General features: G+C 44.3%; 3 protein-coding genes and 1 long non-coding RNA gene across 10 annotated transcripts in view; 2 read left to right on the forward strand and 2 right to left on the reverse strand.

Moving 5' to 3' along the window:
- LOC125000719 overlaps nucleotides 1-3297 on the reverse strand; it is a 98041-nt gene extending 94744 nt beyond the window's left edge. Inside the window, exon 1 of the long non-coding RNA XR_007111366.1 lies at nucleotides 2937-3297. This is a non-coding gene — a long non-coding RNA (uncharacterized LOC125000719). The remainder of the gene's footprint in view (nucleotides 1-2936) is intronic.
- Nucleotides 3298-5216: 1919 nt separating this feature from the next.
- Nucleotides 5217-26551, reverse strand: c23h8orf74 (chromosome 23 C8orf74 homolog). Of its 6 annotated transcripts, XR_007111382.1 has the most exons (8): nucleotides 26445-26551; nucleotides 8395-8575; nucleotides 7575-7758; nucleotides 7118-7341; nucleotides 6879-7031; nucleotides 6542-6797; nucleotides 5661-5774; nucleotides 5217-5355 (listed from the first exon to the last, which is right to left on the reverse strand). XR_007111382.1 is itself a non-coding variant. In XM_047576395.1 (7 exons), exons 2-6 carry the CDS (start codon nucleotides 8440-8442, stop codon nucleotides 6558-6560), a joined length of 849 nt encoding a protein of 282 aa, XP_047432351.1. In that variant the 5' UTR covers nucleotides 8443-8575; nucleotides 26445-26551; the 3' UTR covers nucleotides 5644-5774; nucleotides 6542-6557. The 6 variants fall into 6 exon arrangements, 5 of the variants coding, with proteins under 5 accessions (XP_047432351.1, XP_047432348.1, XP_047432349.1 ...); XM_047576395.1 differs by lacking the exon at nucleotides 5217-5355 and having other exon boundaries at nucleotides 5644-5774; XM_047576392.1 differs by lacking the exon at nucleotides 5217-5355 and having other exon boundaries at nucleotides 5741-5866.
- On the forward strand, nucleotides 5256-5766 carry LOC125001209 (L-threonine 3-dehydrogenase, mitochondrial-like). Its single transcript, XM_047577132.1, has 3 exons — nucleotides 5256-5376; nucleotides 5518-5615; nucleotides 5707-5766. Exons 1-3 carry the CDS (start codon nucleotides 5301-5303, stop codon nucleotides 5764-5766), a joined length of 234 nt encoding a protein of 77 aa, XP_047433088.1. The 5' UTR covers nucleotides 5256-5300.
- rp1l1a (rp1 like 1a) lies at nucleotides 9618-25779 on the forward strand. Of its 2 annotated transcripts, XM_047576381.1 has the most exons (9): nucleotides 9618-9803; nucleotides 12798-12982; nucleotides 14713-14968; nucleotides 15127-15519; nucleotides 15602-15866; nucleotides 15959-20694; nucleotides 20788-21714; nucleotides 21792-22787; nucleotides 23630-25779. In XM_047576381.1, the coding sequence occupies exons 3-9, from the start codon at nucleotides 14732-14734 to the stop codon at nucleotides 23984-23986; spliced, it is 7911 nt and encodes a 2636-aa protein (XP_047432337.1). In that variant the 5' UTR covers nucleotides 9618-9803; nucleotides 12798-12982; nucleotides 14713-14731; the 3' UTR covers nucleotides 23987-25779. The 2 variants fall into 2 exon arrangements, with proteins under 2 accessions (XP_047432337.1, XP_047432338.1); XM_047576382.1 differs by lacking the exon at nucleotides 12798-12982.
- Nucleotides 26552-26585: the final 34 nt, after the last annotated feature.

Genomic DNA, 26585 nt, shown 5'->3' on the forward strand with positions numbered 1-26585 from the left:
GAGCTCGACTCGCACCTCTGACCCCTTCACTTGTTTGTAATTAACCCCTCACCCACTGTGTGTAGCCTCAATTCCCTAATGGCAATAAATAGGCCAATAGGACAATCCCATTAGGGGACGGTCATGATGGTGAATTAGGAGGGACACCGGCTAAACGCTGGCAGTTCACAATAAGAGCATGGTTGCTTTATTACCAGGTGGGGGTTATTTGTAGAAAAAAAATAATTTTTAATGCTTATCTACTGGGTTATAAATGTATATTCTCATTTTAAACGCAACTGTGTTGTGCGTGGAAATGCAAAGCGCTGTTTGTGATAAGCAGTTTGGGCTGAGCTCAAATCATTTGCTGGTGGTTAAACAAGAAAAAAATAAAAAAATAAAATAAAAAAATCCAGCTCTGAATTAATAGAGTTGTGTTATATCTGAGAGGCTTTTTTTTATTCTTATTTTGCTCTTTCCAAACCATCACTGCGGTTTGTGGTCGGCTTGTTAATTTGAACCTGACTTAATGCTTTTAAATGTTAAAATACTTGAGTATTTCCACCTCCTGCTATTTTACGACTGTACTATTTTGCCTTTCAGACAAATATACGGCTAAATCAAACCATGAGTCGTGTTTAAAAATTAAAAAGGCTCCATTGTCATGTTGTTATTCTGCTTCTTTAAGCAATATATAACATTTTTTTTTCCAACCTACAACACTGACAACAACAATAATTTGTATTAAAAGAGGATAAAAGCAGAATTTCTTGAAAAGTAACAGTAGTGTTCGTAAATTCCTCTGTGGCTCCCAAAAGCTACAGACGCTTTTCAACACTATAACACGTTGTAAAGCAAAATAATAATAATAATAATAATTTACAACAAATTGTTTTGATGGTGGTCATGACGGTACTGTAGGGCATCGCTGCATTGTGTTATAATGGGTTAAAAGCCTTTGTTTAAACTGGGAAGCATGAGTAATTACTTTCATGTTTGTCTGTGTAAAGTATAATTATTTCCTCTCTGCATTCCACATTAAACAAAGAATATCTTCTTTTTCATGTGGAGGACCGAAGCTGCCACAGCAATAAAAAAAGTCCCTCATTTTCGAGCATTTACACAATAGGCAAAACAAGCCGGGGACATGTGAACATATTCAGACGTTTGGCGGCGCTCCAGTGTGGCAGGAACAACGGAGGCTATTTACGCGAAGGAACAATAAGACATGCATCATCTATTGTGGCCTGGATCTGCAGGGTTTGAACGGAATCCGTAAGAAAAATCGCCGTCGCGTCCACGGAGTGTGGAGGTGGACGGAGGCGGGAGGAGCGCTCCTGATGGATAAATCCTGGCCCTATTCAGTCAAACGTAGCACCCTCTATTTAAGGATATTGCACACTGGTCTATAGGGGCTTGGTATGGAGGATATAGCACCTAAAAATACACACGGAAACAACCATAAATAATAAATTGCTATAAATTATCCCCTTGCGTAAAGCTAGTGTCATTACGTGTGTTAGAAATTCTAAAAAAAAAAAAAAAAAAAAGGAGTGGAAAATAAATTAAATTACGCACATTTTTATTAAAATATATATTAAATCATTAAATACATCAGACAATTTTAACAAGAATAAAACTGATGACTGATGACTTTTTTGTATTTGTAAAGCTGGAAAGCACAGATGGAGGCCTCTTGAGGCGCCGCATTTCTTGATATCTACTGCCACCTGGTGGCGACACACGTCAAGAAGCGCACAAAAGCATGACTGTGAGAAGGAGAAAATTTTGCACTTTGCAGACGCTGACGTAAGTACTTTTAGTCTGTATTGTTTTAAAATGTGTGATTTATGATTAAACACTATTTGTCTTAGCTTTAGTGGGGAAAAAAATTACAAAATAAACGTGCAACTGGCAATGATTTGATTGTATTACCCATTTTTGTTTGCAACTTGTTAAAAAATTCCAAAAATAAAGCCCGTCAGTTTGTGACTCTCCTAAAAAATTTCTGATTTAAGATGCAGCATAAAGATTACAGAGACATTTTAGAAGATCAAATATATGTAAAAAAAAATCTTCATTCCTAGTAACAAAACTGCACTTTTATGTTTGAACTTCAAACCAGCTGCGTGGCCACACAATCCTGCGTGGAAATGTTTAAGGTGAGCACAGAGAAAGGCAGAAAAAAACCTTCTAGTTTCAGCTGCATCTAATGATTTCAGCCACTGACGCCATATGGCACGGAGCCCTTTTGGATAATGTGTATCGATGCATGTTTGCATCCGCCTAGGCATGTGTGTGTCTGTGTGTGTGTGCGCACACTTGTCCACTATTCAGTCAGCGATGCATGACACAGATTAATCTCCCCGCGTGCAACAGAGAATAAATCACTTGTACATAATTAGCAGGGGCAAGGTTATAACTGACAGTGGGTTTCATCTTAATTACAGGAGGGAAATTTGTTCCATTAATTTTCGTGGGCGTGCGCGAACACATCGCGGATTAGTTAATCACACCTGCCACTTGTTCTGGTAAATGTTCACAACAACCTGACAGTCGCTGAATTTACTCTTTTGATTTTTTAATGATGTGCGGTGGTTGGCGTGGAGGGGGATGATGCTAAGGTGTTGGTATGCGTGTGTAGTTGCGGGTGTTTCGGTGGAGAGGTTTTAAAAGTCAAACCTGACAAGTCATCTGAAGATGTAAAATATGGTAATAGGTCGAGCTAATTCTGATTTAAAAGCTGCCTTTCTTCAATCGGCCACAAGGAGCTAATGAGTCAAATAAAGATTAAAAAAAACGAGCCAGGCGCACCTTTAAATCACAGGTGTCTGAAAAACCAAATAACGTAACGCAACAGGAGCTTAAAACCAACAACAATATCCGCGACAATGTTTAACCAACATTAACATGAACAGCGAGCGAAAAACAAATAAAAAGATTGGTTTCAGACTCACGCTTTGACGCGGAGGTTCAATTTCTTCTTCCTTTAAAAGTTTCCATGTCCCATCGTCACTGCGTCCATGTTGCTGTCGTGAATGTCGTTTAGTTTGTTGGTTGACAAAAGTTGTTTTCTCCAATCCAACGTTAGCCTTCGGCATTAGCAACAGTCCAGGCTAACTAGCTAGCTAACCAATATAGTTTAAAATTTAAAATACGGTCGATTGTTTCTGTTCCATTTTTGCAGCGTAGTGCAGCTGGCCTTTCAACACTTCACAGTTTATTTTCCCGAAGCAAATATCTTCCCGGTTTCGCCGCATTATGACATTTAGTGAATTGTTTGATATCAAACTATTTAGCGGCGTGTTGACGCCAACTTGTGCTCAACGGTGATTATTAAGGGTGCAATGCCGCCGTTTAACCACACGGGCTGGGCGACGTTCACCAGCCTTACATGTCATGGGGGCGCTGTTTCCCCAATGGAGAAAAAAGTCAAAAGGTGAGAAAGAAGATTCAACTGTGAGAAAAAAAAAATAAAAAGCTGTCCAAATGTATCAATATACTTTGATAACATAATTATTAAAAAATACGCATATGCGTTGTTAATGGACACTATCGTTTAGTATCAGTTCTGTGTATGTACTTTATATTTTTCCGTCTCTATTTCATGTATCGGAAAACAAGACAAACACAATTTTTTGCAAGCACATTGCTATTTTTATTGGTATTGTAACCGGAAGTCAAAATAATTACTTAGTCGATGATGCAATAACCTAACGATATGCTAATTCTGTATATTTTTTGCAATGTTTTCTATTTTATTTTACCAGATATATTTTACTTCTTTTTACTTGTTGCTCTTAATAGTGCTCATTTCATCTGCAACTAAGCTACTGTGACCATAACCAAGCAGTTTCCCTTGTGGATCATTTAAGTCTAAAAATAAATTAGACTTCATTACACAAACTGACCCGTAAAATATGACATTTAGTGCAAGATAATTTACACCGCTTGTGGTGTTGCACATTCAAGAGCCATTATAGGCTGCTCTGCTGTGTTTTCAAACAAGTATAAAGTAGAATAGAGTGTTAGCTACATTTCTCTGGATGCTGTTCAAGGCAATTTTCTTCAACAATTTAGCAGAAATGGACATTAAGCAAATTTCACAACAAAGGCAACTAGATCGAGTTATTTCACAGGTCTTCGGCTCCGGCCACATTCATCTGGTTTAGATTCAGATTGTTCAGACTGGGGGTGGTCTGTAATAAAAGTGAAGTGTAAGGAGCTAATCTGAGAGGAGAGTGGAGGCTGAAGACTGTATTTACATATCATATGTGTGTTTCCTTTGATAGTTTTCAAATCTAGATTAGATGGTAAGGCTTGTTAGGAGCCACCGGTTACACAACACACAGCGTTATCATGTGGTAACCCATGCTTTTCTCCGTAGGTGGTTTTATGATGCTGGTGGTGCAGCTGCTGGGAGGTGCACTGAAGCATGCTGGGAGCGGGAACCCCGGTAATATCAAGCAAATGATCTCTGCAGCGCGCTGTGTCAGCTCCTGCAGTGACAGTGACCATCCAAAAGTCCTCATCAAAGTGTTTTTTTGCACCGTTGCCAGTGTTTGTGTCACTTTTCCCACAAAAAAAAACTTCTTCTTGTACTTATTTGTGTCACTGAACTGACCTTGGTGTCGTTTTTACCCTCAGGAGGCGACTGGGAAACACGTACACGCCTACCACAATGGTGTTTATTGTTTATTTATCATATGAATTGCAGTCAGCAGAAATATCTTTAGCATACACTAGCCACCCACTAACTACAACTACAGTACAAACCTTCAAGGGCTTTTTTCGTTTCCATTTCCACTGCGACGACATCCCCTCGTTCTGTGATTCACAATCACATAGAAAAATGATGCAAACACATTTGTTTTCTCTTGGTACCGTTCCATAATTGTCTTAGGGCTTAAGAACAGTTGTTTATAATGTCCCTCTTTTGCCGAGAGTGTACTTTAAAAAAAGAGCTTCTCCTCCCAACTGTTATTGCAAATGATTGTGAAAAAGTTTGTTTTTCCGCCATCTGAAACCACCTTTTGAACCGAGTTACACATTCCCACCCACTCTTCCACACACACATATGCTCACCCCCTCTGTTGTAAATCTAAGGTTATGCTTTTCTTTTTTTTTTTCCATTCTCAAATGCAAAACACGTGTACCTAAACCTAAAGCTCTCAGGGTAAAAGTTTCCACGGCCGAGTAGGCGCGCGGTGGCTCAAACACGCTAACTATTGTGTGTCCTCTCCACGGGTCCATTCGTCTTCTCCGACGTCCTGGACTCGAAGAAGCTCGGGGAGATCGTGGTCGACGACAACATCAGCTGGATGGTCCGCTGCTCGGCTGTGCTGTCGGCCGTAGGGGGGAAGGACATCGCGCTGGCTAAAGAGGTCAACAACACGGGTACACGCCTCATAAACAAGAGACACTTTACTACACGTAGAGTCATATAAACACACTTATGTGCAGTCTCTCTTTTTCTTAGTATCTCCGTAACATATTAGACATAACAACCAAACGTGGTCTGCGTGTGTTTGTCCCCAGCACTATCCTCCCCCAGAGATCCCACCCCTGAGCTCTGTGTGCAGAGACCACGCACCATCTCCGGCGCATCCAAGATCCACGCTGAGCTCATGGATGAGGTGAGACACACACACACACACAGACGGATTCCCACAGATACTCACGGTTGAGTCTTTTATTTATTTATTTATTTTCTCCTCTCTTTCTCAGTACTACCATCACAGGACTGGATTTCTGCTGCCTCAGGTACCCGGGCGTCATCTCCGCTGACTCCCGGCCTGGAGGAGGAGCAGATGTTGTTACTGTCGCTGCAGATTACGCCATCCAGATCTCCCATGCAGCTGTGAAGAGCGATCATTTTGAGTGCAACCTGCACAGTGACACACAGATTCCAGACTTTTTACCCGAGGACAAATAAAGTTTTCTGAATCTGACTCGAAAGATTGTAACTGTGTTGTCAAAAGGTGGCCTTGGACATCAGATTTTTCCGGGTTTAAACAGATTAATACTCTAAGAGCTGTGAAAATATTTTTTTTTCTCGCTTTTAAAACATATTAAATTATATTTCACATTTTCCCCCCAAAATTTCTCACAGTTTTCCAATTTTTGCCTTTAATTAAATCTCTTTTTTATGTATTTTCAGCGGACGTCTGGCAAAAGGCACTGGAGGACAGTGCCACGAGGCAGGACTGGGACTGGAAGCATGAGTGTGACCTCCCAGACCTGGTACAGACCATGCTGAACCACGTCACCGCGGGCAACCAGCCGGAACAGGCCTACTGAGCTTCTGCTGCATTTCTTTGGTGTTGCCATAAAAAGCTTTACAGAACATGAATCAGCCTTTTACACTTAGCTATTCAGACAAAGTTAAGTATTGACAAAATATCCATGACATGAAAAAAAAAAAAGACATTCCAAACCACTTGGTAGCAACCACTTGGTAACCACTTGTAATTGATTAGATTTGAGTCATTTCTGTTGCTTTTAAATATCCAGCACTTCAAGTTATAGCAGACTATTATGAAGACAACGTGTCAGTGTTTACCTCCAATAAATTTTATTCAATGACGCCCAGACTCCTTTACTCCTGTCTTAGCTTTGCCGCTTGTAACTTTCTCTGATGGTTGGCTGTCATCACCAGTAGTGGAGGAAGCGGTGCTGTGCTGCCCCCCAGTGGTCAAAGCCGCTAGCTGCACTTTGAGAAACAGGACGTCACTCATGAGCGTCGCCTCGTCCTGTAGACTCTCCTGTAAATGGCCTTCTGCAGCCCTCACTGCCGCCTGAACCAACTCCACAATTCTCTAAACGGAGACACACTTGTCGATCAGGTCGTGCAGCACATTTCCCAACGCTTTCACTGCTTTTTAAGTTGCAAATCCCACCTGTTTGTCTCGACACTCCTCCGGGATGTTCACGTCTCCCAGAGTGACCTGTGTGCGTTCTCGGAGACGCCTCAGCTCTTGCTCCTTCTGCTGCAAGGTGGACGTGACTCGAGCTCGATCCTGCAGAGCCTCCCATTCATGCAGGTCCATGCCCTGCAGCACACGCAGAGTGCAAGGGGTCAGCCATAAATAGAACCTGCTACAGTGCATCCATTCACATTAATGAAATGTTTTCATACCTGCTCTAGAGGACAGGGTACGGGCGGCACCTGCACCTCCAACTGTAGCTGAACGATGGACGTGTCAGCGGCTCCACCTACCACCGCCTGGAAAAGCCTCCGGCGCGCGAGGCAGTTTTCTACAAAGTGCCGGGCGAAGTCGTGTTGGTGGACGGGAGTGAGATTCTGCAAACGCTCGCACAGCACATCTCTGAGCAGGAATAGTAGGTTTGGTACGTCGAGATCTGATGGATGGAAGACAGGTTGGAAGACTCAGAGGACATTTGTTACGGCAAACTCCACTTTATAATACTGCATGAAGAATGTTTTAACAGGTCACACAGAGGCTCTAATTCCAGGGTTGAAAAAAAAGCTTCAATAGTGAAGAGTAAACAGATAGTTACAGCTGAAACCTGGTTTAAAATCCTTGCTTACGACCTCCCTGTTAAGAATTGTGTCACCTGCTGTTTGCTCTAACCGTGCAGCTGTGGGAAGACGTCTTTGGCGATCGCCGCGGCCTGGATCACGTCGGGCCAGGAGAAGCCGCGGTCCGCTGCGAACGCGGCGAAGTCGTACACAAACTCCTGGTGGAAGCTCCGCCGCTCGTCAGAGAACTCGGGCCAGGAGAAGTGACAGCTGAGCCTCTGCACGCCTGCATCTCTCTGAAAAAGAAAAGCACGGAGCAGGAATCGCTTGCGATCGGGAGCAAAAATAATCACACAAAAACTACTCACCGTGCAGAACAAGAGCAAAAACAGGGACTGTGATTATAATAGAAGGACTTATACGTAAACACTGTTTTAAATTCAACTCATAACCTTGTGAAGTGCTTTCCTCGACATTATAGTTCACTCACATAACAGTAGATCATCTTAATGGTTGCTCTTGTAGTGTTGTAGTTTTGGTTTTGTTGATTATTTGTGTATTTTCTGAATAAGTTTTGTCCTCTGACATTTCAGTTTCTCCAGTGAACTTAGCAAAACAAATGGCAAATTTTAGTATTTATTGAACTGACCTCTCAAAGCTGAACCTGGCTGTTTACAAGCCAGTTTTAATATTTATCTTGTGGCTCCCAAAATAACCCCAAGAATCAGAAATAAAATGAAAACTAATCCACAACTCCATCCCCTATGGAGAACATACAGTGAGTAGCATGATGCTAACTCCTCGCTAAGAGTCTTGTGTTTTGACTAATTTTGTCGGCGTTGTAAAAACATTTGTCGACATTTGAAGGCACCATATGAATAAAACTTTAAATCTGAGTCAATTAAATCAAACTTAAGCCGGTGTTTGCCCACCTGGAGTCTTGTTATCTGCGCTATTTCACTCTCTGTGAGGGAATCCATCCTCGGCAGGCGACAGTAGTGGTTGCCATTGGAAACGGACGCGGGGCGCGTAGGTGAGACGTGCGCGATGACGTCACCCTGCGTAGGACGTCAAGTAGCTGGTGGGATGTTTTGATTACTCAACCGCAGACATCTGTCAAATAAAGGGCATTATATCATATTTAATGATCTCTGTCCTTTTAAAAAATATGTTAAGTGACTTTAGCTTTATGAGTCTGGCTGCCGCATGCTGCTCTAGAGGTTTAATGGCGACTGTTTAGGTTGAGAGTTTATTGTAAGTGGATGGATGAATAGTGGGAGGATGGTGGAATCAGCTGCTCTGTTGTGTTTGTGTCGGTGGGGTTTGTAAGAGAGCTGTCACCGATCATGTAACTGGGCTAATCACGCAGATGGCTCGCGCTGATCTAATCCTCTTAAGCACGAATCCCACTCCTCTTCCCTCTTTTCTGCCCCTCTCTCCTCCTCCTCCACCTCCTACACTTGTTCTCCACTGGCAGGGGGGAGGGACGGGGTGGGGGACGGGGCATGGGGGAGATTTCTAATGTCAAGATAGTAATGCAGTGAGGTTGGGTCAAGTTAGAGGGAAAATCCTATTACCGTATCCGGTAATGTGCTTCAAAATAAAAGCTTCTGATTAATCTTAATTTTAAAAAAGTGTGTCCATTAATCACATAAAAAGCTGAAAAACATGTATTAGCCTTATTCAGAAACATTCCTGTAAGCTTTAAACATATATATATATATATATATATATATAGGTATTTTATTTATTTGGTAAACATTGACATTGGACATATGTGATTATCTTCTCGTAGTTTCCGGATTTCTGACTTTATTTTTCTTTTTTTATTATTATTATTGGCACAGTGTGATATTGGAGAAAGACAGAAAAATTAATTAATAATTTTGCTTGACTTGTTTCTGGAAACAAGTCCACTTGACTTTGTTTTTGACCTTTTTGGTAGTATTAGGTAGTATTTGGTAAATATAGTATATATTTTCTTTTGACTTCGGTTGGTTTGATTATTATGTGATACAATAATAATAATAATAATAATAATAATAATAATAATAATAATCTCGCGTTACTTTGGAGGTCTAAATCCCTCTACGTCCGGCCTGTACACCGCTGACTTGCCGCATGCCTGAACATGCGCCTCTTGTCGTGTGCGCGATGTCCGGGGGAAACTGAACGAGCGGCGGTGTGCTATCTGCCACATTTGGGGGTGTGAGCGGACCATTTTTCGGTCCTTGCTCACTTTTAATCTCAAATTTATTATATTATTGTCAAAAGTAGTTTCATCTGGATCTATGGTCGACTACTGATCTCCTGCCATGCGCATAGATGAGCATCCATACTGGTAAGATTTTCACCTGTTGCTTTACAATCAGCCCGCCCTCTGTGTTCTGTAAAGAGTGTCAGTCTTTTGTGTGTTTTTACTCCTTGTGTTTTGCAGGGTTTAAATATTAATTAGCTTTTTTTTATGCTGTATGAGTGCGATCCAGTTGTTGGAATAATGTGAGTCACACAACTGCTTATGGGATAAGTGCCGGGGGGATTGAACAGGTACACAGAGCAGAGGGGTGAGTGGTGTCCAAAAGTAGGCCATATACGTCCTATTATTATCTTCATATAATCTCTCCTCTGCTTTCTCCTTCCCTTGTAACACCGACTGAATATTTTGTGCTCATTATAAAGGAGGAAAAGTAACTTCCATCATTCAGCATCTCTGAGATTTAAAGGCATTGCTGCAGGGTGAGGTGTCTCCGCCTCAATGACTTGATTTGTCCCCAAGGAATACACGTTAACGTCAACACTTTTCCAGAGACTGACTCCCTGACGCTTGACTCTGACGCCTCCCTCCCTCTCAGCACAGGGGCTGCATCCCCATCCCTGACTTCCTGTCTTACCCAGAATCCTCTGAGGAGGACCACCTACTCTCCCCCTGTCTCTCATCAAACCTGTGGAGCAGATACAGAGGAAACAGGGAGTTACATAAGTCGGAAATGCGCAACAATTTGCTCAGTAACATGAGATGTTGCGCTTCAAGGACGTACTGTTGATAGATTTTTATTTAGACCTCGCTTCTTTTGAATTGTTTGTGTAGTACTTTGGTAATAACAACCATGTGTAATAATCTTTCATTTTGCTGCCGATAAACATTAAACTTTCAGTGGCAAATGTACTTTCACATCAATAATATTGTTCAGCGTAAAAGGGGTCATCTGAATTGATGAACCCATGGATAATTACCACCCACCGAACCAGCTAGTTGGCACATTTTAGCACCTTTTACCTATTTTTTTGTTTGTTTGTTTGTTTTTGCTCGACAGTATCACTCACTGCTCTTCACCAGTCTGGTATCCAGACATTGTAGGGAGTTGTTAAATCAATGAGATAACTTGTACCTGCAAAGCAGAAAATAGCAAACACACAAAAAAAAAAAAAAACTCTATAATAATGTTCTCTGGTAGCATTCAGAAGCTTAAAGGCTCAATTTAGGGTGCTTTCAATGCAGGGTCTTCAACGCTGTTCAGGCCATAGACTGAGAAACTGATAAGAGATAGTGTTATTTATAAATATACATTATTATTATTATCATTTTGCATTTAATATTACACTATCAATTATCCCTTTACTATATATATATACTGTATAAAAAAATAATCATCTTTGAACAGGATATAGTTTCTGAAATAAATTATGTGGATACAGGGATGATTTCACTGTATATTACAATTTAAGTCACCAAAGTGTATAAAAAATATAAAACTATTTTTTTTAACCTCCTGATACCCAAGCTTTTATTAAATTCTCCGAGGTATTTGGGATCAGTAGGACCTAAGCCGTATGAAAACGAAGCATCATCATGAACAGGAAGTAGTTTTTGAAAAAAAAAAGAAAGAAAACAACTTCCTCATATGTGGACACTGGGATTTTATTATATTCAAATAAAGTCACCAATGTGTGACAAAATATACAACAATACCTGCACATGGCTGAGCAAAGACAGAATTGCTAACAGTTAAGCTCCAAAGTCCTAAAACAAGTACTTGCTAATTAGCAACGTTGTAGCTCGTTGCTATTGATAAAATTTGTTAAATTTGCAGGTTTTATCAAACTGGATGCATTAATAAGCATAAATAAACAACTTTTAATCATAGAATTTGATGGAGTTTTGCTCCTCGTCCACTTTTGTCCTGAGATCATCTGTAGAATGAATCCAAAACGCCATCTAGTGGTATTTGCTACCACTAGAGGGCAGACTAAAGTGTCCACGAACAAGGACAATGGGTTTAAATGAAGCAGAATAACCTGCAATAAAACCTAAAACTTAATGTCCCCATATGAGGACGCAGGGTCTCAGGAGGTTAATGCAAAGGAGAATGGGAAACGATGAAATCCCAGTGTCCTCAAACATGTCATATTAAACTAGAAAAGTTAATTAGCATAAATAAACAAGTGATTGGCCCTTTGCTGATAGTACATGGCAGACAAAAGTGTCTCCTTATGAGGACAACAGGTCTAAATGAAGCAGAATAAGCTGCATAATACATAATAATGTCCCCATATGAGGATGCCAGGTCTCGGGAGGCTTAAGTCTTTCTAGCTACATCCTGAGCAGACAGCTTGTCAACCAGGAAGTGTGATTTTTCCTCTTGAAAAGCGTATATAATCAATCAGTGTTCCACTTTTATTGAAGCGGGTCAGAGCAATAACTCGTAGGAAACAACTATCCACTTTGCCAGTAACGACAGTAGTAAGTTGGGACACAATTCAGGAGGAGCAGTTGGTGTTTTCAGTGATTTCTGGACAGGAGGCACCCTGCTGTCTGACAGATTGCCTGTAATCACAATCCTCTCCGACTAGATTCGTGCGTATGTGTGTGTGTGTGTGTGTGTGTGTGTGTGTGGAGTCTCTGATTTTTTAAGATAAAATCCCCAGACGAATCCCTGAAAAGTTATTTTCTCTTGGCAACCGTCCGCCTCCTTCCTCTTATCTTGCTTGTTTAACCTTATCTTATAATTCAAATTCTAATTTCGGTTCCACTCAAATTATCTTTCATGTGATGATTATTAGTTTTTTTTTTTTTTGTCTCGCCCCCACAAATGCAAATCAGCATGTGCTTCTTCTCCTGGTCAGGTGTGCATATGAACATCACTTGTCTCATTATCATGTCGGCCTCTCCATAGCAACCCCCTCCTTGTCCTACACACACACACACACACACAGACGCACACACACAGAGGTGCTTAAGCTGGCTTTTCGTTCTATCCTTGGCCTGGCCCCTCCTGTCTTCGCCTCATTTCTCCTCTCTACCTCCGCCCCCTCCCTCCCCCTTGCGGCCGATTAGCGACTGCCATTTTACCTGTGGAGCCGTGGAACCGGGGGGTTCTGCTCTGCGTCTTGGTTTTTGACTCGACCAGCTGCAGAGACAGGCACCACACACAGACGCAGCAACTATAAAAGCTCTGCGTAGGCATCCACACGTTTCTCCTCAGCTTTTCCACACCTGCTTGGACCATGATTCCTGAATATGTGAGTAGCGCTCTCAAATGTAAACCAGTATAAACTGTTGCTTATCATGTTTCTGTAGACAATGTAACAGTTATTAATTCTGTTGTTGCTTATTTGTTCTAAAAACCTGCTGCTAGAACTAAAGCGAGTATCTTCAGCAGCTACTTACATTATCAGTTAATCCTTTATGTATATTTTAACCAAATTATTTACGAGTTTAACTTCTTAAATTTGAAAATTCATTGTGTAAATAGAGAATTTAGGATTATTTATGTTCTTTACTGCCTTTTTGCAGATTAAACTATGATGTAGCATTTAAAGAAAAGTATCATTAGATTAACAAATAATCAAAATTACAAACCCCGCTGTACATTTATCGTCTTTTTCGACGACAGGAACTCAGAGTGGCCTTATAATACAGTGACGTGTCCATGCAAGCTGCAACCTTACACTATATAACGGATTAAGTTGCCCGTTTGGGTCTCAGCGGGGGAAAAGATTTCCACGTCTGAGTTTTCGGCTTGTGCTGCTCCTTCTGTTTGTCTGGACAAGATTAATCCCAAATGCTAAAGCACAGACGATATTCTCCTGAGTCACTGTTTCATCAGGTCCACCAGCTTCTTCATCGCCTGCCTCTGTAAACATCTAAAAAAAGTCATGAAGGTAACATGTGGTTAAATACTCCGCTAGACGTTTGCATTTCCCTCAAAATAAAGTTATATTTTAGATTTAATGTTATAAAGACAAACTGAGCCGAAGAGGGATTAAGAAGAAGTGTCACGTTGGGAGCACCTACAGCTAAGAGCAGTGATTTGGCCTCATCTCCAGCGTCATTGGATTTAAAGGCCTGCTAAGCCTGCTGATAACATTCACCTTTTTTTTTTTTTTTTTTCCAAACCCAGGTTACTGAAAGCCAATACAGTTAAAAGTCAAGGGTCACACTAGAGAAAATATTCTAGACGATAAAAAGAGGTTTATACCGCAGCCTTTCCCCTTAATTTTTCCTTCTGACAAGGGTGCATGATTTGGGGATTGTATTTTTTATATGCTGTGCCAACATTTACGAGATTATACAATCGCACGACACTAAAGAGAAAATAATCACGGGTTTTCCATTACCGCTGATGGCGTCGTAAAGTGGTAAATTGCACATTATGCAAGCCGTTTAATTTTGAGGGAGGTGAGGGAGGGCAGAAAGTTGCTACGTCTGTTCCAAAGAGGATTTCTAGATGTGTGCCGGACAACTCCGCTAAAAATAGGAAGCTGCAGGAAGCTCAGTCTTTATAGATGTGCATGTACCTGCACTTGATATGGCCAGTTCACACTCCTGTATGCTTTCAGTTATACCTTGATTTTTAAACATTTTAGATAGGTAGCATGAAAAAAAAAAAAACTTTTCTTTGGGGAAATATTTTTTTCTGGTTTGTTAAATAACAGTGAATGTAAATCATGACATCAGGGTGACTTAGGTAATAAAGCATTTACCTGGCAGCCTTTGAGTTGGACTTTGAACAAAGGTGTTGCCGTGTTTGAGCCAAATACCATTTGTAACACCCTGATATGCCAGCTAGTCCTGTTAGTGGATGTCCTGTCCTGAATCCTCCGTCCAACTCTGATAATAACTTCTTTTGACCTTCTGAGTCTTACTAGAAAGTTTAAAGACAAAAAAAACGCACTGTAATATAAGATAAGACAGTCGACTTTTAGATAAAAGAGAATGTTTGAAGTGTTATTTTGTTCGTGTCCTCCAGGTGTATGTGAGATCCCGCCATGCATTCGGTCCAGACAGTGATGTGGGACCCCCACCCCCCGTCTAAGCATGCCTCGCCCCTCCCCGCTGCGCCACTACTCTCCAGCTCGCGCCGTGCCCGTGTGACCGCAGCCACCCCGGCCAAGCGGATCACCTTCTACAAAAGCGGCGACAGCCAGTTTGGGGGCGTCAGGATGGCCGTGCACAAGCGCAGCTTCAAATGCTTCGACGCGCTGCTGGACGACCTTTCTCAAAAGGTTAGTGGGGCATATTTCACAGTTGTGATGAAGTGGGGGTTCTTTTGAAGGCTTTGAAGACTCATGTGTGCTGCCCTTTCGACGTTTCACCTTACTAGGGGAGTTTCATCCGCTTCCTTAAATTTTCATGAAAGCCACTCCCCTTTTTCCACATACAGGTGCCCTTGCCATTTGGTGTGCGGACTGTCACCACCCCCCGCGGCATCCACGCCATCAAACACTTGGAGCAGCTCCAGGACGGCGGCTGCTACCTCTGCTCTGACCGGCGCCAGGCTAAGCCAATAAACATGGAGCTGGCTTGCAAACGCCCGAGCATCTGGTACCACCACAGCCGGAGGCCACAAAGGCCCGAGGCCTCGCCCACGACGCCACCTGGCCACATGCATTACAAGCAGCGGCGAATCCTGCTGGTGAAAAACAGCGAGCCGGGCATGAGGAGGAGCGTGGTGCTGAGCAAGAGGTCAGCAAGGAGCCTGAGAGCCTTTCTTGACGAGGTGTCTGAGGTGATGCAGTTTCATGTCCGCAAACTCTACACTGCAGAGGGGCGCAGGGTAAAGAAGTATTCTTTATAATAAAAAATGTAGATTTCGCCATTTGGTAAAAGTTCTTGACACTGTGGCAATTTCTCTCTAGATTGACAGTGTGCAAAGCTTGATGACTTGTCCTGGCGTGCTGGTGTGTGTCGGCCGAGAAGCCTTCAGTCCGTTGCTGGTGAACTTTATTCGGAAGAGCTCAGAGGAAAAACTGCCCGGTTTGAGCAGCAGGTCTTCTGGTCTTGGCCCCCGGACTCCTGGAAATGGGGCCCGGTCCCCTGCTACTCAAGCAGTAAGGTCGCCCCCGCACGGAGCTCAGTCCAGGGCTAGTGAGTACAGTGAAGGACATGAAAGCAAGAAAAATGGTAAGCTGTTTGGAGTAGATGAATGAGCCACATACAATTAAGTTGAAAAAAAGTGATCTTAAATGTTTTTTTTTTTTTATTTGTTCTTTCAGTTAACTTTGGTCTGGAAACCAAAAAGAGCATCATCCACCCCCGCTCCGATTCCTCAAACCGCTCCGCCCGTTTCTCTTTGTCTTCTGAAAAGTCCTACGGCAACGGTGTCAGCACCTGCTCCCAGTCCAGACCGGGTATCATGAACGACGACATTGAAAAGCGTGTCCTGGTCAACAAAGATGGCAGCCTGTCCGTGGAGATGAGGGTGCGTTTTCGCCTCCAAAACGACGAGACCATTCAGTGGTCCACGCAGATTAAAAAGTCCCCATCTCTGACCAACGAATGCTGCCCTCTGGATCAAGCCCAGCCGCATTACCTGCAGCAGGGCCAATCGGAAAGCTGCTCTGACCCTGATTCCACGTCCTTTGAGCCAGAGGTCGTGCACTATCCCAGCCAGCCTCGACAGTGTGTGATGGAGGGGAACGGCTGCCCTTGCTGCTACCAAAGACAGGAACCGCAATATGATTTGTGGGAAAACCCTGCACACAGCCACAAACATCCTCCGGCCCCACCTCCACACAGATCCACACACACTATGGTGAGACATACTCACTCATCTAGCTCTTCCTCATCTTGTAACTCCAGAAGGGTGGTGCGCTGCCGTGCGCAACTCTCCAGTTGCGGGGCGGGCTCAGGTTCGGAGCAGAGCCAGCTGGTCCAGAAACAAATGTGCTTGACGGAGCAGGTTGAGCACAGTGTTGAGGTGGAGCAGAATGGGGGCACGCATGTTGAGGTGTGCAAAGTGAGCCGTTGCTGCAGTCGGAGCGAAGTGGTCACCATGGATAGCAACCTTCGACCGCTCAGCAGAAAATCAGTCGAGGACGAGCTAACAGTAGAAGGACAGGATGAGCGACCATTGTCAGCGGTTAGTGCATCCTCACATGTTCTTCAATCACTGAAAGAAGACCAGGATGATGAGGAGGAGGAGGATCTGCCACCCAGCGCCTCACAGTGCTGCCATAGCAGTGAGCCATCTCCAACCCCTGAGCCTCACCAGAATGAAAACACACCAAGCAACGTGGCAAAGTCTGCAGCCTCTTCTTGTCATTGTGGAGCAGCCACCCCACACTCAGCAGTTACAGGGGACGTGATAGTTCGAGCGCCCAGCTCCAGGTCCAGAATAAGTGATGCTCAGACCCCAAAATCAGAGGCAGAGGATGAAGTTGATGGTGAGGATGCAGAGGTAAAGAGGGGTGTCAGTAGCTTGTCTGGTCACACAGGACTATCAGCAGGTTCTCGGAAATCAGGGGCATCCAGTGTGTGCCGGAATTGTAAAGGCTGCAAAAGCAGGTGCTCTAATTCCGGCAGCAGAGCTTCACGGAGATCCAATCGCTCCAACCGAGCCTCTCCAAAGCCTGCCTCTCCTCTCAACAACCAAGAGAATATAGACAACGGCGCGGACGATGCTGATTCAGATGATTCAGCCGTGTCAACACAATCCAACAAGTCCAACCTCACCAACAATGGGCGTGTCTCTACCTTATCGAATGTCTTGGAGGCCAGAGCAGCCAGTGTCATGTCCAGAACATCTCACCCTGAGTCAGCGGGAGAAGAGGAAGACAGGGCTCCAAGTGCCACTTCAGCCACAAGCCACAAATCTACCAGATCTCACATCTCTAATGGCTGCACAGCAGACAAAAATGAGGAGAGAACCCCCAGCGCAATGTCGGCCCGGTCCAACAAGTCCAGCAAGTCTCACAAGTCTAAAAGCGAAGCTCCGGACATCAGTTCAAGAGAGGAAGCAGAGGGAGAGGACACTGGTGAGAGATCAGTCAGCTCCTTGTCAGCAAAATCTGGCGCTTCAGAGAAGTCTCATAAGTCCAACTGTCAGGCAATTACCAAAGCTGCACCCCCAACTGAGGACACAACTACGGAAGAGGATGACACAAACAACAGAGCTTCCAGCAGCCTCACTGTTAAGTCTGAAAAGAATGAAAGACCTGATAGTGTCCTATCAGCCAAATCTGCTAAATCAAATGTTTCAGCAAAATCTCGCAGGTCAAATTGCAGCAATTGCGCAAAATCTGTATCTCCGGTTAGAAAGGCAGCAGATGAACCCAAAATCGAGGTAAATGGAAAGGATGAAGACACCGAAGTAGAGGAAAGAGCCACAAGTGCAATGTCAGCAAAGTCCAATCTGTCTGCCAAGTCTAATAAATCCAACAAAACCAATAAAGCTTCAGAAAGGTCACCCTCCCCCAGGTCAGATGCTGGGGGAGATGGAGAAATAAGGGCAACAAGTCAAATGTCTGGCAGATCAGCTAAATCAAACAAGTCTGTTAAGTCTACAAAGTCGTCCAAATGTAATGGCAATGCAGCTGAAAATGAAAACAACATTGTAGAAGTGGAAAGGCCAGTCAGCGCAGGCTCCACCAGATCTCATAAATCTAACAGCAATGGAAAGACAGATGCAAATTCTGAAATAGGAGAGAATCCAGAAGAAGGTGAGAAAGCTGAGGAGCGGGCAGCCAGTGCTTTATCTGTTAAATCAGCCTCCTCTGCAAAGTCTCACAACTCAAAAACAGAGGTGGACCAAATTGCAGACAGAGGTCCCAGTGCCATGTCAGGGAGGTCGCAGGCCTCTGCCAAATCCTCCAAGTCCCAGAAGTCAAAACATATCTCGGCATCTCCAATTCCCAATGATGCTGATATTCCTGTTATTGAGACAGATGGAGATGAAAAACAAGCTGAAACTCAGGACCGGGCGGCAAGTGCTTTGTCTGTAAAGTCAAAATCTTCAGTGAAGTCCAGTAATTCTCACAAGTCCAGTTCTAGCAAGAATCTCTCCAGTGCAAATGCTGTCACCATTAACACACCAGATGAGGATGATGAGGAAATAAATGAGACAAAAGAGAGATCACCGAGTGCTGCATCAAGAAAATCCAACATTTCCGCTGCAGATGAAAAGACAGTAGATGATGTTTCACGAAAAAGTAAATCCTCTGAACTCTCAAATCGGCAATCACTTTCGCCCAAGAGAGCAAATTCACCACGGACCCCGTCACCTAAACCTCCAGCTGCTACTCCCAGACGTTCTCAGTCTCCTGCACAACGGTTGCTGCCTGACCCCGGTGTTGAAGAGACAAGAGGGCCCAGTGCCTTGTCAGTTCATTCAACAACCTCTACTAAATCCAACAAGTCCAGGTGTCGTTGTGGATTGGAGGGAAAGAGACAAGAGGATAAGGAGCACGAGAAATCAAAAGAGAATGAAGATGTGACAAATGATAAGGCATCCGAACGAGCTGCCAGCGCCCTGTCATCCTCATCTAAAAGACAGAAGAGAGAATCAGGAGGCACGGAGCAACCTTCGAGACGAAACTCATCAGAATCAGTCTCTCTTGGGTTGCCAGAAGACCAAGAAATAGTTGACTCAGACAGTGGTAAGTCCACTCTTTCTTTTCACAAAAACGCTGTTAGCCCAGAGCCGGAGAGAGCAAGGTCCACCATGTCTGTGAAGTCCAACGGTAACGGCAGAAAAAGTGCTTCATCTCACAATCTTCCACCAGTCGAGATCCCGACGATTGAAACTCCAAGAGGAGGTGAAGATGGAGGGGAAAAGGGCGTGGGGCAAAACTCAGAAAGAGCAGCCAGTATAATCTCAGTCAAAAGCAGCAAGTCTCATAAGTCATCTTGCAAACATGGTGAAAAAGCTGCAGCTCAGATGCTTAACAGTAAGGCTGAAGAAAAGCCTAGCACAACCAAAGACGCTGAAACAGAAAGTGTGAAATCTGCGACATCAACAAAAAAAGCTAGAAATCTGGACTCATCTGCGATGTCGTCAGCAAGTGCTAAAGCCCGGAGCAAATCTCCTGCAAGTGCCAGCACAAAGAATGCTAATGTAGCAAAAACAACTCCCGATCCAGCAAACAATGACACTGAAAACCATGACCTTAGTAGACCAGCTAGTGAAGCCAAAGGAGAGGAAGAGATTTCAGACAAGAAGGCAACCGTCTCCACATGTTGCCTCAAGCCCAAGTCAGAAGCTTCAGCTCACTCAGAATCAAAACTAAAAGCCCCAAAGCAAAGTAAAGGAACAGATTCAGTTAAGAGTCATAAGGACAAATCCAACGCAGGAAGCGACAATGTGAAAGAAACTCCTGTCAAATCTCCAAGCCGTTGTCCCGCACACAGCTCCAAACCATGCAGCCAAGTGGAGTCGTGTACTGAAAGCATTCTGTCTCACTCTCTGTCTGCGGCCGACCTGCTAAAAGAAACCATGGCGGCTGCTCGTCCAAACAGCCGGCAGTCGAAAGGTAGCGACAAGGCCAGAAGCGGGAAAAGTGGGAGGTCTCCGAGACGTTGTAAGGATCAGGACCTGACACCTGCCTTTCTGCCCAACGCGTCCCCCAATGAAGTTGTAAGCGACTGGCTCAGAAGCATTCCTGCTAACAGCAACATGCTTGAATTTGGCGATGAGTTGAACGAGGAAGAGCAGAGTGCGAAGGAGATGAATGAGACCCCGGGAGAAGGGGTAGCAAAGGAGGAGGGGAGCCTTGAGGATGACAAAGTGGAGGAGAAAGTTGGGCCTGAAGAGGACCAAGGAGAGGATGACGATAAATGTGATGTAGCACCGAAGGAGAGGAGTTCAGATCCAACTCCAGGCGACGCAGGAGGGACGTCTCGCACCAATGCAATATTGAGCGTCGATGGTCTTCCAAGGAACTGGCAGTCCTCTGTAGCCGTGATGAAAGTTCTGCTGAGCTCTTCTCTGGGTCGATGTCGGAGCATGCCAGAGGTAAGCCGATTAGCTCTTCTATGTAGAAATATTAATTACATTGCATATATTATATAAAGAATATGTGACCTGAACATCTCTTCACTTGTATAGGTGTCTCCGGTTTATGGACGTAGACTGAGCACATCAGCCAGGGGTCTTTTGGACTGCCTGACCCAGCTTCAGCTTATCGAGCCAGCAGTGAGCCCTGGCAGTGACCACAAGGACCGACAGCAGCAGTATGACGACATTATGGACATCCTTCAATCCCTGTGGCTCACTGACCCCATGAACCTTCAGATTAAGGAGGGGAAAGATTGTGGCCCAGAGCAGGTGACACCACCTAGGTCCTCCTCCGGTGTGGATATGAGTAGCGGCTCTGGTGGATCAGGGAAGGACAATGAAACGCCTCCAAAAGAGACAGAATCTTTACACGAGGATGAGCCGGTGGGGACGCCTGTGGAAGTGGCAGGAGACAACGAAACTAAGATAGAACCTGAGGAGGCATCAGCAGAGCAAGCTAAGGAAGGCGCAGAATGCGAACAGGTGCTTAGCGAAGAACAAAATGGGACTCTGGACAGCCCAAAAACGACTGAGAACCCCTCGTCATCAGACAAAAGCTCCGGCAACAGCAGCTCCAAATCCCCCACTGATAATGAGCGAGAGACGATGGAAGGCTCCAGCTCAGGGACGCCACCGACCGTCCTACGAGCACCGTTGTCCAAAAGGCTATCGCAAGACCCCGATCCGGTGTGGGTACTTAACCTTCTGAAGAAGCTGGAGAAGCAGTTCATGAACCACTACATTAACGCCATGGCGGAGTTCAAAGTTCGCTGGGACCTGGACGACAGCCTCATCTTGGACACCATGATGTCCGAGCTGAGGGACGAGGTGAGCCGTCGCATCCAGAGCAGCGTCGACCGTGAGATGAAGAAGATACAGAGTCGAGCTGGAAGAGGGGGAAGGTCGCCTCGGCCACCGCAAGGAGGGAACCTCTCCAGAGAGTCCACCATGACGGATAAGAGGCGCCGAATGTTGAAGGTAATTCAACGACGAATCAACTTTACACTGATACTGCTAATTGGCATGAAACTGACGATGGTTTATTTTTGTTTCAGATCATGAAGAACCAGTCTGTAAAAACCGCCGACTCTCTCAGCGACGGAGAGTTGACGGGCGAGTTCAGCGACCAGCGAAGCGACGACGAGTACTGCCCCTGCGATGCGTGCGTGCGCAAGAAATTGGCCGCTCGGCCTCTCAAAGCAAACCCGCTGGCCGCCGAAGCTCCTGTGATGATGGAGTTTGACCTCCTCAAGATACTTCAGCTGAAGAAAAGCCCGACGCCTTCTCCTGTAACTGCGGTAAAACCTGTGGAGGTGGAATGCGACAGCATGGTTGTAGACGAGGAGGCGAGGAATTTAGAGGTAGTCCATGAGGAAGAGGAGGAGGAGGGTGAAACTAAGGAGAATATCAGACCTGCTATTGTATTAGAGGAGACGATTCATGAGGAAGATGAGGAAGAAGAAGAAGGCGAGGGAGAGGCAGGAGAAGAAGAGGGGAGTAGTGCAGGAGATGAGGAGCAGGAAGAAACAGGTGGTGAGGAAGGTGGGGAAGAGGAACCATCAAACAATGAAGAGGAGGAGGAGGAGGAGGAAGGAGCGGAGGAGGAAACAAGCAACAAAACAACCGATGATGAGGAGAGAATGGGTGAGGATGAAGGAGAGACAGGAGAGGATGACACAGGGGACGACAAGGGAGAGACAGCGACCGGGAATGAAGACGAAGAAGAGAGTGACAAGGACACGGTAAAGGAGGCGACAACAGGCGAAGGAGACACCACAGAAAATGGAGAAGAAGAGGAGTGTGAGGGGTCCGACTCCAAGCCGGAGGAAGAGGAGGAGTCTGGGGAAACGGGCGATGACGACACAGCAAACGCAGACTCAACGCCGGTGGAAGAGTTAGCGGAGGGGAACGTCAGCGGCTCCGCCGAGGCAGAGGACGAAGACGAAGGGGGTGACGGGACGGCGGAGGAAGAGTCACGCGAAGACGAAAAAGGAGAAGAGAGTGAAGAGCAGGAAAAGGGGGCGTCTGAGGAGGAAAGAGTCTCACCACAGGTAACAAGGAAGTAATTATTAACTTTTGAATACATCTACTTTTATCTCCAAATGAAGAAATCTCACTTATTTGCAACCTCCCTGACCTGTTAGACTGCATTCACAGAGCTCAGGATCACTTTTTGGCAAGCATTGTGTTATCTTAACTGATGGAGAATGACCCAAACTACCAAACTAAGCAGACATTTTATACATACTGCTAAAGAAAGAGGGGGCTCGCAACCCCTAGGGGTCTGCAGAGGTACTGCAATCTTTGGTTGATTTGGCATTTTTTATATATTTTTTAACAAGAATCCGACATTTCTGTATATTTAAGTTAATATAGAACACATATATTCCCTACTTAATCTCTCCATCAGTTTGAGGGTCCTTGGCCTTAAAAGCGTTGAAGATCTGCGATTTATGGCGCACAATAGATTTATCTATTTTAAAGCATCCCTGAACACGACCACAGGGTTAAATTATGCTGTGCCTTAAAGAGGAATTTAACCTACTGCGGCCTCACCTCTAATTCTAAGCCTGTGGGAAAAGATAATCCCACCATCCAATTAGACAGCCTGGACAAATCTGTTTTATTTGGCAGCGACACGGAGCTGCCGGGCGGGGCGGCAACTGTGTCAAAAAGAAAACAGTCTCACACGTTTAGATCAATGTGTTCGCAGGTCAAAGCAGTTTATTCTGCAGCCTCCAGTCCGACTGATTTAAATAACACCCATTAGTTTGGTTCTTGCTGTGTAACTGACTTGTAGCTGTAATTACCGACTCTGCTGCCCCATTAGCACCCAATTTAGTTAATTACAACTGCTCACAGATAATTCACGGTTATCTCGTTTCACCCTCAGGACCAGGCCGGGGCTCCCGTCTGCGTGACGGAGGGAGAAGAGGCCGACGCCGAAGACTCGGACGGCGACGGCAAACGTCTGAGTGACGAGAAAGAGGGAGACGGAGGCGAGGGGGAGGCTGTGGAAGACGTCGTTGAGGAGGAAGAAGGCGAGGATACGGTGGAGGGAAACAAGAAGGAGGACGGGGCTCTCCTGCACCAGTTCACCAGGACGTCAGTGGAGTCCCAGCCCGGCTCGTTGGAGGACGTCGGCACAGATTCGGCCCCGATTCCCTCCATGGCGCTGCCCAAAATGGCTGCGGGTGGCGGCGCCAAGAGGAGCAGATCACCAGCGAGGGTCAAACAAGGAGGGCGATGAGGAGCTGGTAAACACGTCTTAGTAAACATGAGGTCAGAAACTCTAATAAACACACTCTTTCAGGGATTTAACCTTTAGCCCACTGTGTAGGTTTAAAGGCTCTCTTTGAACACTTGAAGCACTTTATCGCTCCACATCTGGTGTAGAAGAAGACACGGCGACTTACACCACGACGGAAACGAATTGTAGAAAAGCTGAAACTTGAAACCCCCACCTTATCCTACATTTGAATTATATTTATAATTTGTATGTTAGTTAGTTAGTATGTATAATATATATTTTTTTTGGAAAAATGTGAACTCAGTTTTGTGTTCAGTGGACCACAGGTTTAATGATTCATGAAATCACATAGCCATTTCAATACCAAGTACCTCGGAGACATTTTAGATGCTATTTCAGTAGTTTTTGACAGAACCAATGTGTCAATACCGTGTTTATTACATATTATTGGACCTGTCTCATTGAGTCAGTGGGTTCAGACAGCACAGCTTGCTTTTAGAAAGGTCACCTAGCTATTACTTAACCGCCTGCTTAGATCTGTACCCTGTTAAGACGTCCTCTGTTTAAACCTATACATGCTCTCTGATGTAATCTGATTACTTTAAAGATTTTTTTGTGGGAAAGTAGGCATGTTCACTTTCATGCTGAGAGTTGAAGATTGATACCTCACTCGTATCTGTTTGACGGATATGAAGCCACAGTCGGGAGATGGTTAGCTTAGCTTAGCTTAGCAAAAATATGATGAAACTACACTGTAAAAATTACATGTTCAGTTTCACAGTGAATTTAATTTCTATTAGGGCTAATTTCTAGTTTGAATTGAAGCTAGGCTAACCGTTTCCCTTTGAGGAGTTATGCTAACATGGTTAAGCTAATCATGTCCAGGCTCTTGCTAATTATTCAAACTAGATATTCGCGACTTCCCACTTACTAGCGGGTAATTTAAGGAGAGGCAGAATTTTTCTTTTTCTCATTTGACTCTTAGCAGGAAAGTAAACAAGCTATTTTCCCAGATGTTTCATTTAATTTTGAATTATTTACTCATTTTAAATTAACAAAATAACGTACTGTAATTTAGCAATCATCTTTAAATATTTACTTATTTTTCCTTCTGACATGCTTACGTGTGAACTGTATCTCACAATACATGTATAGTTCCTTTATCTGCGGTCAAAATGTTTCTTTTCCCAGTTGCACAACATAACAAAATGTGACACTGAGCACATATTTGTGTGTATTTACGGTAAATACGAGGAGGCGACAGTCTGAATTCGAGACCGTCTCTCTGCTGCTTCAGTTAAAGAGCTCTCCTTTAGGTGCGTGTTGCCGTGCATGCTGTCGATTCAGGTGGGGTTTGCATGACCAGCCATGTGAAACCAGCGTGAAGCTTGTTACTGATGCCTTACTGTGTGTCTATGGTTATGTGAACATAGCTCTGTCTGTTACTGGCTCTCCGGAAATCACAGAGGCTGTTACAGAGGCTGGGATGGGTCAACGCTTACCTTTTAAAATGCTGGAAATAATAAGTTTTAAGACCCCTCATGGAGTTATTTCTTTCATTTAAACCAAGCTGAGAGAGCAGGGCTCCGAGCTTTTCCACCCACCCGTAGTTTTAACTGTCAGTGTGCTCAAGACATTACGAATGAGGCGTGTGTGTGTGCGTGTGCCTATGCTACTGTGGGTGTGTTGGGTTATCCATCAGTCCGTGTCGTCACCAAGTGACCATCATGTAACTAGAGCAAATGAATACATGACTGTAACAATACCAACATAAATAAAATAAATGCACAAGATGGTGATTCCTGTATTAATTTAGATCATAAGTCACTCATCGTTTTTGGTTGTGTGTCCAAAAGCTACTTACTTTCTGTGGTTATTAGCATTCTTTAGATGTCTGTCTCAACATAGTTAAAAAGAGAAGAGAATAATTGAGAAATCTCACGTTTTTGAATCAACTATGGAGCAGAGTTAGCTTAGCCTGGCTGTGTTAGCACCTCGAATGACGCCGCAAACAGAAAAATCTCCCTTATTCTGACCTGGTTACCTCAACTATATCTGTGTACACACATTTTGCAACTTGTGCTAGCTGTTCCGCTCTAATTCTAGTGTTTTGATAAGCCAAGCTAATCGCCTGCTGGCTTTAGCTTCATAATTAGACATGAAATAGCGCCAATCTTTTACATTTCAGTCCGTCTTGCAGGTTTTCCATATCGAATATTCTGCAAGATAAGAGGAATAAAAGCTTTCAATTATGCACTAATGCTTTTTGATCCACACCTGATGTGCACTTTACCCTGCCATAGCTGTGTGTGTGTGTTTGACTCTGCTCCAAAGGTGTTTCCAAAGCAGCTCAATCGCTCTTATGGTGCAAGCACGTCACGCTAATCCACTGCCTGTAACTTGTCAGTGTGTGCCTGCGCTGAGCCACAGAGGAACAGAGGGATTGAGGCTGACTTACATCACGCAGGACCGATGCGGCTGAGCCTTTACCTCCACAACACTGTTGCAGAACACGGGGTGAAAATGTCAGCGGTGCATTGCGCCGGCGTATCAATTTGAGGCTTTCTGCGTAATTCAGATTTCAAAATAAAGTATATCT

Source organism: Mugil cephalus, chromosome 23 (genome assembly GCF_022458985.1).
Source record: "Mugil cephalus isolate CIBA_MC_2020 chromosome 23, CIBA_Mcephalus_1.1, whole genome shotgun sequence".
In the NCBI taxonomy this organism is placed as follows: domain Eukaryota; kingdom Metazoa; phylum Chordata; class Actinopteri; order Mugiliformes; family Mugilidae; genus Mugil; species Mugil cephalus.

Bases quoted from the DNA above. Each gene is read 5' to 3' on its own strand.
- LOC125001209 (XM_047577132.1), top strand. From the start codon at position 5,301: ATGGTCCGCTGCTCGGCTGTGCTGTCGGCCGTAGGGGGGAAGGACATC. The intron at 5,377-5,517 runs GTACACGCCTCA...GTTTGTCCCCAG, and splicing joins TAAAGAGGTCAACAACACGG to CACTATCCTCCCCCAGAGAT. The intron at 5,616-5,706 runs GTGAGACACACA...TCTCTTTCTCAG, and splicing joins ACGCTGAGCTCATGGATGAG to TACTACCATCACAGGACTGG.
- c23h8orf74 (XM_047576395.1), bottom strand. From the start codon at position 8,442: ATGGATTCCCTCACAGAGAGTGAAATAGCGCAGATAACAAGACTCCAG. The intron at 7,342-7,574 runs GTTAGAGCAAAC...TCCATCCATCAG, and splicing joins CGTCTTCCCACAGCTGCACG to ATCTCGACGTACCAAACCTA. The intron at 6,798-6,878 runs GTGGGATTTGCA...GTCTCCGTTTAG, and splicing joins AGGAGTGTCGAGACAAACAG to AGAATTGTGGAGTTGGTTCA.
- rp1l1a (XM_047576381.1), top strand. From the start codon at position 14,732: ATGCATTCGGTCCAGACAGTGATGTGGGACCCCCACCCCCCGTCTAAG. The intron at 20,695-20,787 runs GTAAGCCGATTA...TCACTTGTATAG, and splicing joins GATGTCGGAGCATGCCAGAG to GTGTCTCCGGTTTATGGACG. The intron at 22,788-23,629 runs GTAACAAGGAAG...TTTCACCCTCAG, and splicing joins AGGAAAGAGTCTCACCACAG to GACCAGGCCGGGGCTCCCGT.